This window comes from Strongylocentrotus purpuratus, unplaced genomic scaffold, assembly GCF_000002235.5.
Source record: "Strongylocentrotus purpuratus isolate Spur 01 unplaced genomic scaffold, Spur_5.0 spur5_scaffold_3, whole genome shotgun sequence".
Taxonomy (NCBI): Eukaryota; Metazoa; Echinodermata; class Echinoidea; order Camarodonta; family Strongylocentrotidae; genus Strongylocentrotus; species Strongylocentrotus purpuratus.
In genome coordinates this window covers 8,020,169-8,036,768 of record NW_022145609.1, presented here as the reverse complement: position 1 = coordinate 8,036,768, position 16,600 = coordinate 8,020,169, and the positions used below count along the sequence as shown (strand labels likewise).

At 36.7% G+C, this 16,600-nt stretch overlaps 1 protein-coding gene across 2 annotated transcripts in view; it reads right to left on the bottom strand.

Moving 5' to 3' along the window:
* Window positions 1-5,930: 5,930 nt before the first annotated feature.
* The window catches only part of LOC581768, a 37,942-nt gene continuing 27,272 nt past the window's right edge, over window positions 5,931-16,600 (bottom strand). For both annotated transcript variants that reach the window (XM_781754.5, XM_011676291.2), the window contains exons 8-10: window positions 16,241-16,317; window positions 10,293-10,412; window positions 5,931-8,640 (exon numbers count right to left, since the gene is read on the bottom strand). In XM_781754.5, the coding sequence (XP_786847.4) occupies window positions 8,443-8,640; window positions 10,293-10,412; window positions 16,241-16,317 (395 nt within the window). In that variant the 3' untranslated portion in view covers window positions 5,931-8,442. The remainder of the gene's footprint in view (window positions 8,641-10,292; window positions 10,413-16,240; window positions 16,318-16,600) is intronic.

Genomic DNA, 16,600 nt, shown 5'->3' with positions numbered 1-16,600 from the left:
TGAAATTTAATCAAATTTAGTAGCGAACCTTTCCTTTTAAATAATGAAAGTGAAATCACAAAAAAAAACCTTTTGAAAAGAAAGTAAACAACATATCACAGTTTCATTCCAAAAGGAGCTAAATCCACAAAATCTAAAAAAAAAAATAGTATAAATCAGAAATAACTGGTAGATTTTTTTTTCTTATCATATATTATTGGTCCATGGCGACACCACATAACAAGATGAAGGTACATGGCTAAAGGGAAAGCGGAGAAATAAAAAGGTGATTTACTGGGCCCAAAAAATGAGTGCCAGGGATTTAGCTCCTTTTGGAATGAAACCGATTTGGATTTAGCTCCTTTTGGAATGAAACATGATATTGTACCTAAATTTTGTCATACTTCCTAATGAAATTTTTGAATGTGATATAGTGCATTTTGTCCCCGTGTAAGAAATCATTTTAAGACAGCTAACTCAATTTTTTATAAAAAAGTGGATTTAGCTCCTTTTGGAATCATGCTCTCAAATGTTGAAAGGTATTTTCAGTCTTTCATTATGAGAATTTGCCAACCCCATCAGGATTGGATTTTTCATCTAATTTTTTGCACTGCGACCTCACCTTAGAATTTTCCTCGCTCGCAAATGAATTTTCAGACTCACATGCACCCACTGCAAAGTTTATGATTAAGCAATATCGTATACGATGTATAAAGAGAAATACATATTGAAATCATCCCTGATAATGTAATCACAATAATTATAGGGGTATATACCTAGCCTATGTCTAAACAAATTGTATATTTTGGCTTTAAAATTTCCCTTTGAAGGTGCCCTTTTTGTGCCCCATTATGGAAGCCGCCCGCCTCTGAATATAACAAACCTTTCTCCGGGATGCAGGAGAATTATTCTTCATATTATTTCTTTCACTTTACCGAGAATCTCATCGGAATCTTTGAGACAAACTTGGCAATGCGATCAAAAATTGTGATGTCATCCCTTTGATGGAAGACGTAGACTTGGACTATATCACGGAGGACAGAAAAGCAAGGAAAAGAAGGGAGTGGGGAAGCAAGGGAGGAAGAGAGAGAGAGAGAGAGAGAGAGAGAGAGAGAAGGGGGGGGGGGGGGGGGGGGGGGGGGGGGGGGGGGGGGGGGGGGGGGAAGAGAGATAGAGAGAAAGAGGGAGAGCCTAACAGCTGATCGAGTGTTGGGAGAGAGTTTGTAAATAATCACATTTGAGTGAAATACACAAACAAAAAACGATGGCAGCTACTGAGCTAGTAACTAAAAAATCAAAAATCTCTCGATTAAAGATAAACTTGAGTTCTGGTAAAAAAGAAAATGAATTCTCACAGAATTTAACGAAACTTACACTGAATGTTCAAGATTACAAATAAAAATGTCATGTGCCAAACAATTTTGAAAGAAAATGTATACTGGCTGAGTAATGAGCATAGAAAGACAAGGAAATCAGGTAGTACTAGCCCCGACACCATGCGTGTTGTCCCATATACATCTTTCTGTGTAAGTGATTGTTACTTTACCAAATTTATGACGATCTTGATGACTCCAGAACCTTGCATTACACACCATTACTTACATGCTATATGATCAACTTTTCTGATCCATTCCACACCTTTTCTTTCACAATGCAATCGCATTACCAGAACTCAAGTTTATCTTTAAAACACAAGTTGATATTGGCACAAATTTGGCAACGTATACAAATTGGTTCGGGAACGAATGACTGTTGCGCCGATTCAACTGCAAGGCATGATGTAGTCTAGAATCTGGCCGGTACTTGATTCAAGCCGCCGAAGATGGCGGGCATCCTAATTTAAGGACCACGCATAGAGATTAAGTATATATCTCTATGGGACCACGCCATCTTCGGCGGTCGGCAGCAAGTAGTGGGGAGGTTCGCATTCATAGAGATATCGCATTGCACTCTCTACGAGATCAGTGGCATTGCACGATCAAAATTAAATAGGACGAATTCTGCACTAGCTAGCTTACCATGACCATATGCGCTTATATGCACGACAAGTGAAAAAGCCTCGCCCGCAAACTTATTTTTCTTTATGTGGCCTCGCCTGCAAACTTGCAGAGCACAGGAGTACGAGTCAAGTGTCCATCGTTAAAGGCTTATAAACTTCTAGCCAATGGCGATTGAGTCTAAGAATCGAATACTCATTTTCTTTCAATGTCTGTTCATTTTTTTTCCTCACTAATTGTCACTTAATTTAATTTATCTTATTTTAGTTTTTCTTCGATCTTCATCCTCCTTTTCCATTCCTTTCCCCTATCTTTCCTTTCCCATACATTAGTGTTTTTTTTTGTCAAGAGCCTCTTTTTTGTACGCCCCCTCCGATTTAGGGGTGTTTGCTACAAAAAAAAATAATAAAAAAAAAAAAAAAACCCTCTGAATTAAGTACTGTGTATTATGATAAAACCTTTAAAATGAACAATGTGTGCTTAGTTTATGTGGAAGAGGACGGCAACTCAAAAGCTAAGCATTTTTCTTTCATTTCTAGTCTTGCCTCTTCTTTTCTTTCTTGCCTAAATTTTTCTGTTGTTTTAATTTCCTTTTCTTTCAATTTCTTTTCTTAAGTATAGGCCTATTCATTTTCCCCCCCTTTTTTTACAAAGTTAAAATCAATTACAATTTAGATAATAAAATGTATTCGGCCTGTCAAGTACACCTTCCCCCTCGATCTTTCTTTGCTCACTCACCACCCACCCCCCCCCCCCCCTCTCTCTCTCTCTCCTTCTCTTGCTTTCTGTATCATTTATCTGTTTAAAAGCACCACTAAAATATATATTTTCTTTAACTTCTGTATTTATATTCTCTCTCTCCTTCTCTTGCTGTCTGTGTCATTTATCTGTTTAAAAGCACCACTAAAATAGAGATTTTCTTTAACTTCTGTATTTATATTCTACATTCCATTGAATGACAACCAAAGATATAGTTGTATAATATGATTAATTCATAGACATCTTTTCTATGTACACATCAATAAAATATACATCTCAAAAACTAATACATCAGACAGTGGAATGTATAGGTTCCTTATTTCTAATCACTAATCACTTTAAAAGATACCATCCATACAATTCCTTTACAAAAATAAACATTTAGGATAAATGGATCACAATAGAGAATAGTTGAAGAATACCAATATTGACAGGAATAATCTTTTACTTCAACCATGCTGTGAAAATGCTTACACTCTCTTTTTTTGAAAATAGAACCACTGTTCAATAGTTTTAACCCAAAACTAATCAATGTGAATAGAATCCAAGTCATCCTTGATATTGCAGATTCAAACTGTCAAAAATAGCTTTTCAAATATGAAAACAATCTATCCCGAGTCAATTTTGACTACCGGTAGATTCCTGTAAGTTTGTGTTGTATGAGTTATTCTATTCAAATTTGACTACACTCTTTTCATATTAGAAGATATATTTTAAACAGTTTGAATCTAGGATATTAAACATCACTTACATGCTATGCACATTGATGAGTTTTTTTGGTTTTGTGTATAATTTCTGATCACTGCCCCCCCCCCCCCCCCCCCCCCCCCCCCCCCCCCCCCCCCCGCCGTGAAGGCAAGTGGAGTTCATACATCTCCATGAAATGCTCTCAAAGGATAGACCTAGGCCGTTAAGAAAAAACCTCTTTTGAACACTGAACATAGGGCTTCTTGATTGTAAACCTGTGTGTTAATTGGCTCAGTCAGTAGAGCGTCCGCCTCACAATCGGGAGGTCGTGGGTGCGAACCCTGGCCGCGTCATACCAAAAGACGTTTAAAGATGGGAGTTGCTGCTACCTTGTTTGGCGTTCAACAATAAGGGATAGAGCAATGTCGATCTGGCGCTGCTCAGTGGCTGCCGGGCTCACAATCAATTGGGCAAAAGAATTTTCATTTTCAGTTTAACTTAATAAAATTTGGAGTGGACTTTAAAAGATTATTATTATTATTATTATTAAACCTAAAGCCTCGGTCACAAATGCCATTACGAACTGCTACGAACGCCGTACGAACGATTTTCAGACAATGGAAATTCGGGGAGACAATGGAAAAACAGGGAGATTCGTACGAAATTATCGTTCGTACGAACCTTTGTGACCGTAGCATTACTGGAAATTATACAAATAGGATGTTTACAATCTTGATTCTCAATTTTTAAAGTTAAAAGATCAAGTGTTGCATAATAATCTTGCATGATATCTCAACGTTTATCCGCTAAATAGGGGAATATACAGTCAAACTCGTCTATCAAAGTACCCAAGAAAATGGAAAAAGCAGCCACTGTAGGCAGGTGGCCTTTTTAGACAAACCACAAACAATCTTCCTAGAGAGACAAAGTACATGGCCACTATACACAGGTGACCTTGATTGAAAGGTGGTCGCTATCAAAGTCAGGTTTGACTAAATTTTGACATTCTTGAACAGGCATTTGAAACACACCTTCACGACACACAGTACGTATCTAAGAGAGCACCTAAATGTTGATAATATGTGGTAAATAGTTGGAAGACATATATGCATTCTTAACTCACTATTCTCAAACTCAAACATAAAACTTAAACGTAAAATTAATAAATATATAAAATCAATCACAACCAAATGATGTGTGACATTGACCCAACATCCTACAAGAAATGATATATCACTTGGAAATTGTTTCTTCCTCTCAATACAATGAGTTGTGAGTCTCCATTTCTGCATGCATAAAGATAGAGCTTGATACATGGACTTTAGGAGCAATTTTAATACTTAAAGAGATGGTTGAGTTCTGGGAAGAGGTAAAAAATAATTTGTGAGCGTTGTATTATGCAAGTGTGGAAGAACATCAGATAACAAAATGTTCCCTGAAAAGCAAGGCTCTTTAAAAAGACTTAATATTCTTAATATGGCATGCAACATCATAAAAATCGGGACAGATTTTTATGCCACATGTTCGTTTAGTCCCGTACATCTTTCTGTGTAGAGTGCTTGTAACTTCACCAAGATTGGGCCAAATAACTTATCATTTTGATGATTCCAGAACCTTGCAGTACACACCAAACTTATATGCTAGATGATCAACCTTTTCTGATGGATTCCACGTTTCTTTCACAATGCAATCGCATGACCAGAACTCAACTTTATCATTAAAGCGATACTGAACTGATGAACTTTCTGCCCTAGCGCACTATTTATTGGACAGCACCATCTCAATGTCAACATGCCAAAAGTGTGTAACCCAATATCTAATAAGCGAGTTCGTAATTAGGATTTGCGCATGGGCAGATAAAGGCCATTCGGACCAAAATTGTAAAACCATTGAGACAAATACTTGTATCGTGCTCATGAAAGTTATGTAATTAGTATTCATTTATGTACCGACAGTACATTTATCTGATACACAGGTGGAAGTATTCTTCTCAAGAGGCAAACAAAAGGTATTCATGAAGCACCTCCATCACTTTGGCAGTGATTATTCTAAAATGCACAGGTGGGAAGTATCCATCGTGTCTAAGATCTGTGGATATTTTGGGGTCATGCGGTCCAGAGCTATTTACGAACTCGCTTATTCCCACTTCGCTGAGGGCTCGATGTAAGAACCAATAGAGCAGGGAAGTGGCAGGTTACGGGACCATACTGCTACAGCTGACCCGAGATGGCGATAGAGGGCATTTTCGCGGTAGTGCTTCTAGTATAGTATGGCTTTAACGGTCACAACCAATGAGACTCTTTGGTCTCATGGGCCTTCTAACAACCTCTCAGGGCGTTTTCTAGACCAAGGGAAGGCCAACACAAGACCTGTATCAACATCAGGTTCCTTATGTAACTTGTTGTTTTGTTGGTCTCATGGGAACCCGGTTTTGTAGGCTGTCAGTCTGTGGGCCATCGATCAGTCTATTGCCGGTACTCTGTTTTGTATAAACTAGCTATCTTTTGATCTGCCTCTGTTCCCCTCTGTATCTGTTTATTCTTTTCTAATCCCATGGGCTGTCTGTCTACTTGAAGATACGACGCGATCATAAACCATCTCAAAACAAAATCTGCAGTGGTTTTATTACATGTAAATGAATGGCAATACTCTGCACAACAAAGGGCCTACCGTAGACTTATTCACTAGGCTCTGTGTTATAAAGATACAGAAATATGAAGCCTATAAATTACACGCAACGTCATAAAAAACGCCAGTTTTGCAGTGTCATTTTTAAATTGGGCATCACTGAACAAAGATGGAGTTCCGTAATGGCTGATCTAGGAATGCCTCAGCGTTATGCTACAAACTATTTAGTTCAATCTCGTAATGACCATATGTAGTTTGGTAGTGACAAAGATGTATACTTTGCACACAAATATATCCTCACTTTAAAAGTATTGACTAAATTTACACTTGCAGACATACCTGTATTGAAACTACATTTTTATACAATAGCTCATTGATATACATCTAGCAGTACAGATCAGAATACAGATATATTTTTAAAAAATCATTAATGATGATCAAAAACAATATATACATATAATTCCTGATTTTAGATTAATTATATTGAACTGACTTGAAGTTGAAACTAATGTTTTACAGATATATTTTAAAATCTGATATTGTTTGAAATTACAGGGCATATGAAGTTAAACAGATATATTTCAGTGAAAAACAAATATAGTATTTGAATAGAATTTTGAAAAAAAAACTTAAAATTAATAGACTAAAAAATTGCTTTTATAATGCTCTATATATATGTAAGTTTATACACAAAATATGGTTTAGTGTAATCACAGTTACATGCCATTTAGTTTCGAGTAATATTTCATGTAAGAACCAGAGAACCCATTACACAATATTCATAACCATTTCAGCAATATCACCCAAGTATCTATAGACCGTGGTATTGGTTTTTCCCACTTTTTTTTAGACTGCACAATCCCAAAATCAAATAACATCGACAATAAAATGCACATTTCATCATCAGCAATACAAGCACTCTTAAAACAATTCAATATACATGTACATATAAGATAGTACACAATCTAATTTTGGATAAGCAATGATATATTATAAAAAAATAAAATAAAACAGTCCTCACTATGATAAAATGATATAAAGAAATATGTCTACCAGTAATACAGGTTCTATATCAGAACATCCCATTAGAAGGGAAATACAATGTAATAAGATAAGTACACATTTAAGATTTAACACTTAGTCACCCCCTCCCCTGCCCCCCTGCTCCAGTCTAATGTACTGCAATCAAATTGATAAAAATGCACATGTACATGTGTATCTGTACATCCATGTAGCTTACAGAAATATAACCAAAATATATCAAATTTGAATTTTTCATAGATGCTTGCTTCATACATGTATCTACAAAATTTACAAATTAATGCCTGAAATATACATAATTTGTGAGGGAGAGCCCGGGAGCTACATTCAAAGCAAGTACATGACATTATTTTGACTTATATCAATGCTACATCCAATAAACCAATACACCAATTTAAAAACTGTATCTCTGTAGATGAGCTACCAAATATTTCAGTGATTCTATTTTGCACAAAAAATGTATCCATAAATGTGCATAAATTTAGGTGTCAACTAATTAGGATAACATGATTGCAATGTGTACAGCTTTCATCATCTGAGAGCAAATACAGAGGTGATCTGTGTTAATGCCCATCTGTACTAGTGTACAGGAGGGATTAGACCACCCTGCAAGGTCACATGACAGGTAGTTATCCCATCAAATCAGCTCTCAATTAACATAAGAAAAGGAGGATCATGGACCAGTGGTCACCGATTAGGCATTGTTTGCTGTATAGAGGGCGCAAGTAGCTATAAGTAGTGCAGTGGGCCTTTAAACTGTCTTAAACGGATAAGAGTTAGAGCGTTTCTGTTTATAAAGATGATGGTAAGTAAATCTCTGAAGTGTCTTCTGTCTCTACGTAGGAGGTTTAACGGACACTTACTCCTGAGAAACAGCAAGATAACGATGATTGGTATGATAATGAAATAAGTACTTTGTCAAATTCATATAACACAACAAATTTTTCTACAAACAATGAATAAAAGATAATACAGAAGTTTAAAAAAAAAATGTATATGTGATAATCAGAAGTTCATAATAAGTACAGAGCGGGGCAGTGTAAAATGAGGCAGCTATATATGCCTAAGATCCATACATTCCTTCAATTGAAATTCTGTCATCTCAGGCAAGTTTTGGACAGTCTGACACTGTCCAAATATCCTGAAGAACAATGTTTTCAAATCCCTTAATGGGCTTAAAGCCTATCTGCACTAGTTTGGCCAGGGGGAATTAGACCTCACTGCATGGTCACTGACAGGTGGTTATTTTGCCATTACCATACCATGAGGTATGTCGCAAGTCTTTTGGTGTGGTTGTTCTTATTCTGCAAGTCCCTCTGATGTCCATTCTTCATGATCTCAGATGTATCCTCTAGCTATCCAAAAGGACAAAGTCTTCAGATTCCTTGACGGGGGCAATGAGTCTTCCGTTCTCATCGACATGACGCACCCTGAGATACCTCTCAGGTCTGTTGGTGTTGGTGTTCTTATTCTGCCAGTCCCCGCATCGTCCGTCCCTCACAATGAACATGGGATAGTCACTGGAATGGGAACCAAGGGGGGACACAACCTAGGGAAAATAAATAGAGAATTGGGAATTTTATTGACGAGTAATTCATGTCAGAAGAAGAAGAAGAAGAAGAAGAAGAAGAAGAAGAAGAAGAAGAAGAAGAAGAAGAAGAAGAAGAAGAAGAAGAAGAAGAAGAAGAAGAAGAAGAAGAAGAAGAAGAAGAAGAAGAAGAAGAAGAAGAAGAAGAAGAAGAAGAAGAAGAAGAAGAAGAAGAAGAAGAAGAAGAAGAAGAAGAAGAAGAAGAAGAAGAAGAAGAAGAAGAAGAAGAAGAAGAAGAAGAAGAAGAAGAAGAAGAAGAAGAAAGAAGAAGAAGAAGAAGAAGAAGAAGAAGAAGAAGAAGAAGAAGAAGAAGAAGAAGAAGAAGAAGAAGAAGAAGAAGAGAAGAAGAAGAAGAAGAAGAAGAAGAAGAAGAAGAGAAGAAGAAGAAGAAGAAGAAGAAGAAGAAGAAGAAGAAGAAGAAGAAGAAGAAGAAGAAGAAGAACGACGAGAGAGAGAGAGAGAGAGAGAGAGAGAGAGAGATGAGAATGGCAGAGATAGGGTGACAGAAAGATACAAAAAGAGAGACATGTTTCAGTTAGCAAAAGAAAATAGAGACAGTGAGAGAAGGGAAAAGAAATGTATGGAAAGAGACAGAGAGGTGGGGAGGCTGAAAAGGCTGAGAAAGAAAGGGAGAGAGAGAATTAAAGTTCATTAGCAAAATGAGATAGGGAATGAGGCAGAGAAAAGTAGAGAGAGACATAGAAAATAGAATTAAGGGAGCGGTGTCCTAGATGAATTGAACACAACTATTTGCTCAAAATAAGGAATTCCCCTTCAGTTACCAATCACATGTGATGCGACCATTTATTTAATGATGTAATTTATTACCAGTTTCCTTCCTCCCACTTACAGTGTTGTTTAATTCTGTTCTCTTCCAAGAAAATACAGGTACACAATGCCATTGATTCTCTAGCACAATCCTCACTTCCCTTAGTTTTGAGTTCTATTCAGAGGTTTCAGTCTCACAAGTCCTAGAGTCACTTAAAATGCAACAATTGATCTGTGGCTTTCGAACACTTTCACAGATTATACACATTGGTCCTACATATATGAGAGGGCTAAGTGTTATACTTTCCTGCCATTTTAAGGGTTGTGTGTCACCTTGCTTCTCTGATGCATAATATTTTGTAAATAGGACAATTTCTGATCATTGCAGATGGTTAATATTACCCTTCAAAGGTTATTTTTTCTAAGCTTTCTCCAAGCTTGAAATACAAAACACTCCAAACTATATAGTAAACTCGGTACATGAAAGCAAGAAACTAAATTTCTGGCATTATAAGCAATCATTCAAAGTAACATATATTTGCAGATCCTTTTTCCAATTTAAGCATTTAATCATAGTGCTGACCCGTCCCAAACACAATGTTTGCAAATCTTACAAATTGACTACATCTTCCAATTTCAATACCCTATGCCAAGGAAGAGACTTCAGAATGGAGACATTATGTGTACAAATCCAAATTTTCAATCATTACTTTTTGATGATAATAGTCATCATTAAAAAAATGAGTCTTTTTCTTCACAATGCACGAACATGTATATGTGACATTTCTGTGTGGAAACGACCAGTGTGGATCTTGATACCCAACCAAATTTATAATAGGACATACTGTTGGAAGTTCTTTGCATAGCTGCTCAAACTGTTCCTCTGTCCTGATGTAGAAGCCTATGGTACAACTAGGATCCATCTTAGAGATACTCATCTTTCGAGGTGACATGCAGTGGAATGACTGGAGGAAATGTGAAAGAAAGATGATAATAATATTAACAACGAGAAGGTTCATAACGCTCAAAAGGTTCATATTTAATGTCCATTTAACAATGACAGTTATAAATATATCAACAATAATAATAACAATAATAATAACAACAATTAGTAATAAAAATAATAACACAACAAATAACAATAGAAATAATAATAATAGTAATATCAATAATAATAATAATAGTCACATTTGTCTATTTGCATGATATTAAAGTAGCATATAATAATAATAATAATAATAATAAAAACGTTACTTATAAAGCGCTTACCACCGAAGTCTCTAAGCACTATCTTCATGAGGAATATTTTTTAAAGAATACTTGATAAAAGAAACAGGATAGAAAAATCTACAGTATATTCCACATTGCAATGTGTTTGCAAATCATTAATGCAGAGGAATGACATGTGTTTCTCCTTCAATGCATGAAACAAGAAGGCCATGAAATATAGGGCATGTTTTAGGGTAAGAAGACATGACGGTAATGATTACAAAAGATGCTTCCACAATCAATGAATCATTGCATCCTCTGGAAATTGCCTTCTTAAAATGACTTACTCACAGGGAGAGGACTTCACTTAAGACTGGTAAAAACATGGGCCATGTTAAAGAGGGTGCATGTGACAAAGTACGTTTAAGGGTGTTTACGCATTAAATGTAATCACATTCTACGACCTACAATGAACGGTAGAATATGACCTATGATTTATGGCAAAGCCTACACTGTATGTCATTGAAAAACAACTGGAAGCACTCCTATACACATGCCAAACAACATGATCTGAATGAAAACTCAACATATACATCACATGTATATCCAAATTTACCTATTATATATAGAGTAACATGTTCATATTTATCATAAGATCATCTGGACATTAACATAGCAGCAGTACTTGAAAATGTAAGTATACTGTGTTTGTATCCAACTTGGTGAAATGTGTTCACATTTGAAATACATGTATAATGTTAGTATGATACGACATCATGATGACAATATGTAACATGTTCAAGTGAGAACACAACTTTGTGGTGCACTGGAAGTTCCGGAACATATAAATCCACTGCTCAGAGCCAGAAGGATGGTAACTGAACATAAAATGATGATTTAAAGCCCTTCCGACTCTCTGCGGATTAAATATGATGCAATTTGCGTTATCACTGTAATGCATGCAGATTTGCATACGGTAATGACATCATATCATGACCATCGATCATTATCTGTTTAGAGTCAGAAAGGCGTTAACTCATATACATTCAAACCTGCTTTAGTGACCACCTGTCTACAAAGACCACCTGTCTATAAAGGCCACATTTTTGGTTTCCCTTGAAAATGGTTTCTCATTGAAACATGTACTAAAGGAACCTGTCTACAAAGACCACCTGTCTATAAAGGCCACATTTTTGGTTTCCCTTGAAAATGGTTTCTCATTGAAACATGTACTAAAGGAACCTGTCTACAAAGACCACCTGTCTATAAAGGCCACATTTTTGGTTTCCCTTGAAAATGGTTTCTCATTGAAACATGTGCTAAAGGAACCTGTCTACAAAGACCACCTGTCTATAAAGGCCACATTTTTTTTGTTTCCCTTGAAAATGGTTTCTCATTGAAACATGTACTAAAGGAACCTGTCTACAAAGACCACCTGTCTATAACGGCCACATTTTTTTGTTTTCCTTGAAAATGGTTTCTCATTGAAACATGTACTAAAGGAACCTGTCTACATGCAAAGATCACCTGTCAAGAAGGACCACTTTTTATGTTTCCCTTGGGCGATAGCTATAGACAGGTTTGACTGTACTTTAAAAAGAGAGTTAACCCTATTTAGCTCGGGCTATTTTGAAACTGATCTCCAACGGGAAACGACCGATCGCCGCGAAAATTTGCATACATGTCAAGTGAAGTGTATAGAATACTATGGTAATTTCAATTTTTTGAAAAATTCACTCATTTGCATATTTATGGTAATTTATGCAAATAAGGTCATCAAATTCACATTTTTGCCCATAAATCGGACATTATTCATATTTAAGCATTCTTTCTCGCTACATATATTTGTTAGACCATTTGGAACTAGATGGAATTTTGACTGTGCGCAGTCGAAAATGATGCCTCCGCCATAGAGCAATTTAAACAAGTTTGGAGTTTAAATCTCCAGTGGTTCTTGAGATATCATGATAACAATCTCAATGTATGGAATTTCATAAGTTGACCTCTGTGACCCTTGACCTTTGACCTACGTGCTCCAAAATCTAATCAGATTGTCTTCCTATGGTGATACACACTATCATTAAGTTTGAAGTTTAAATCTCCAGTGGTTCTTGAGATATTATGATATGGTGATACATACTATCATTAAGTTTGAAGTGAAAATTCTCCAGTGGTTCTTGAGATATCGCGATAATGATCTCAATGTATGGAATTTCATAAGTTGACCTCTGTGACCCTTGACCTTTGACCTACGTGCTCCAAAATCTAATCAGATTGTCTTCCTATGGTTATACACACTATCATTAAGTTTGAAGTATAAATCTCCAGTGGTTCTTGAGATATTATGATAACAATCTCAATGTATGGAATTTCATAAGTTGACCTCTGTGACCCTTGACCTTTGACCTACGTGCTCCAAAATCTAATCAGATCGTCTTCCTATGGTGATACATACTATCCTTAAGTTTGAAGTTTTTACATCTCCAGTGGTTCTTGAGATATCATGATAACAATCTCAATGTATGGAATTTCATAAGTTGACCTCTATGAACCTTGACCTTTGACCTACGTGCTCCAAAATGTAATCAGATTGTTTTCCTATAGTGATACACACTATCACTAAGTTTGAAGTTTAAATCTCCAGTGGTTCTTGAGATATCATGATAACAATCTCAATGTATGGAATTTCATAAGTTGACCTCTGTGACACTTGACCTTTGACATACGTGCTCCAAAATCTAATCAGATCGTCTTCCTATGGTGATACATACTATCCTTAAGTTTGAAGTTTAAATCTCAAATGGTTCTTGAGATATCGCGCTAACAAACTCAATACAAGGAATTTCATAAGTTGACCTCTGTGACCTGTGACCTTTGACCTACGTACTCCAAAATCTAATCAGATCGTCTTCCTATGGTGATAAATACTATTCCCGAGTCTTAAGTTTAAATCTTAAATGGTTCTTGAGATATTGTGATAACGGTCAAACGGGACGGACGTACGGACGTACGGACGGACAACCCGAAAACATGATGCCTCCGGCACCACCTTCGGTGGCGGAGGCATAAAAATAGTACAACACAAAAAACTGAAAAACCAGGGTTATTCTCTATGTTATCTATTGTTTTGATAATTTCTTATGTATTTTTTTTGTTTTTTTAACTTATGTATTTTATCGTTTTATTTCATTTCCAACTATAATTCAACTATTTTGACCCAAAAATAAACACCTTAACTATGAACAAGACCAAATAACCAATGTTTTATCTCTTTATTTGAAAAATGAGATTTCCATATGTTTTGTACACAAATCACAAAAATGAGCGATTTTCGGGCCGACATGCAAAGACAAAAGGACACATGACTTTGTAATGGTAGGTTCAATTTTCAAAAAAATTCTTTCAAAAGATGCGCAAGACTCGAAAGAAAAAAGTCACAAAATTTCAGTGCAAGATTATCTTGCGTTAAAAAATTATCGCGAAAAATGTTGCGGGGTAATTTCTTATGTATTTTTTTTGTTTTTTTAACTTATGTATTTTATCGTTTTATTTCATTTCCAACTATAATTCAACTATTTTGACCCAAAAATAAACACCTTAACTATGAACAAGACCAAATAACCAATGTTTTATCTCTTTATTTGAAAAATGAGATTTCCATATGTTTTGTACACAAATCACAAAAATGAGCGATTTTCGGGCCGACATGCAAAGACAAAAGGACACATGACTTTGTAATGGTAGGTTCAATTTTCAAAAAAATTCTTTCAAAAGATGCGCAAGACTCGAAAGAAAAAAGTCACAAAATTTCAGTGCAAGATTATCTTGCGTTAAAAAATTATCGCGAAAAATGTTGCGGGGGGGGGGGGCTTCTAAAGCCCCCCCCCCCCCCCCCCCCCCCCCCCCCCCCGGGCTAAATAAAGTTAATGCCCTTCTGGCTCTCAACAGACAATATACAAACATTTCAACTGAGTTGAACTCTCTACATTCAGTTCGTACCGCAGCAGGAACACAACAGCATGATTCAAAAGAACTGACATAAAGTACACATCAGTCATAGCAAGACTGGGTTCATACATACTACGCTGCATCATACCATGACATCCTCAAGTAATTTCCTCTTTGAATAAACACATGCAGGAAAAGCGTCGGACATACATGTAGGAGAAACTGATTGACTCATACACTGTACAACCTCCTCATAGACCCCCACTTCTTCATGTGTAGGTCTAGTGTAGGTAAGGGCACAGGGCAGCAGTATACAAGTCATGTCTTCTTCTTTTTTCAGTTCACTTTATTTGACCATTTAAAGCCCCACTGCACTACTTACAGCTACTTGTGCCCTCTATATAGCAAACAATGCCTAATCGGTGCCTGTTGGTCCCCCCCCCCCCCCATGATCCACTTTTTCTTATGTTAATTGAGAGCTGATCTGATGAGATAACCACCTGTCAGTGACCTTGCAGGTAGGTCTAATCCCCCCCTGGCCAAAATAGTGCAGACGGGATTTAAAATCAAATACAAAGCATGTAATACAAAATGAGAATAGTAAATAAATGGTTTGGATGCCCCTAAAAGCCAAGGCCAAAGTACTTATTAAAAGTGAGTTGATAACTGCATTCTTGAAAAGTGTATTTACAGTTTATGAGTGGTGTTTGTAAAAACAAATACATGTACAATACCTATGTCTCCCTTTTGCTCTGAAGGCAAGACAAAAAATGGTATGCAAAGATGACTGACTCCTGATTACAGCAGAGCTCATATGATTTGGTCATGAACCACAACTTTTATGTCTTACTTTGCAGTCACTTGAGTGTGCTATTAATGGGTGGATTCTCTATTAAAACCACAGTATTGCTCTAGACTGTTATTTTGGATCATTATCAGACGACGATGATCATGTATCACTTTTGGTTGTCTGATTTTATCTCTCGCTCGTTGCATCTTTCTCTACCCTTCTCTGTCTCTGGCTCACTCCCTCTCTCTTGCCTCTCTCCATCTTTCTCTGTCTCTGTCTGTCTGTCTCCCTCCCTCTCTCTGGTTCTGTCTTCACTCCCTGGTTGACCATCCCTTCCCTCTCTCTCTCTCTCTTCCTCCACATATTTTTTGCACCTCTCCATCGTTCTCTTAACCCCCCCCCCCCTCCTCTTTCTTTTTTTCTCTTTTTCTCTCTCTTTCTCTCTCTCTTTCCCTCCCTCTCTTTCCCTCCCTCTCTCCCCTTCTCTTCTCTTTCTCTCTCTCACCACCTCTACATCTGTATCCCTCTTTCTTCCTCTGTCCCATGCAACTCATCCCATACTGTCACATGAGATTAGCTGGATGCCAGCTAATACCAAGCATCCTGATCCATAATCCTACACAAAAACAAACACATGGTGCTACTGTGTGCATGACCTTCTTTTGTGTACACTGAATGAGAAAGACACCAAGCTTATACTCATTCCTCATCCCATTACATGAGATATGCAATTGTTTGGCGGAAAACTGATGGCAAGGCATTAATGGTGGTAGTATTAATTTGAAAGAAACAAAAATAGAAATGAATGAATGGAGTTAATAGTGCATACCATAGGATGATACCTACCCATAAGGGGAAGTCCCGGGTCTTCATATCCACGACCTGCTGACAGTAATGAGGATCCAGATGAATCAACTTCTCCTCTATAACAAAAAAATAGGTAAAGGATTTCATCATCAAACAGAAAAAAGGTAGGTTTCAGCTTCCTTTTCAAACTTGAATAATTCTCTGAATCACAACATGAAGATAGTTTAATGTTTCATTTATGAAATGAAATTTGTGAAATTAAAATGTTCGAACTGAAAATCATTTGATGAAGTGTGATAATGAACACCTTTTCAACAAAAAAAAGCAGAATGGGGATAACTATCCCTCCCAATCAACCACAGTGTTGGAAGTCGAGGGCTGTGATATTCACAGATAATA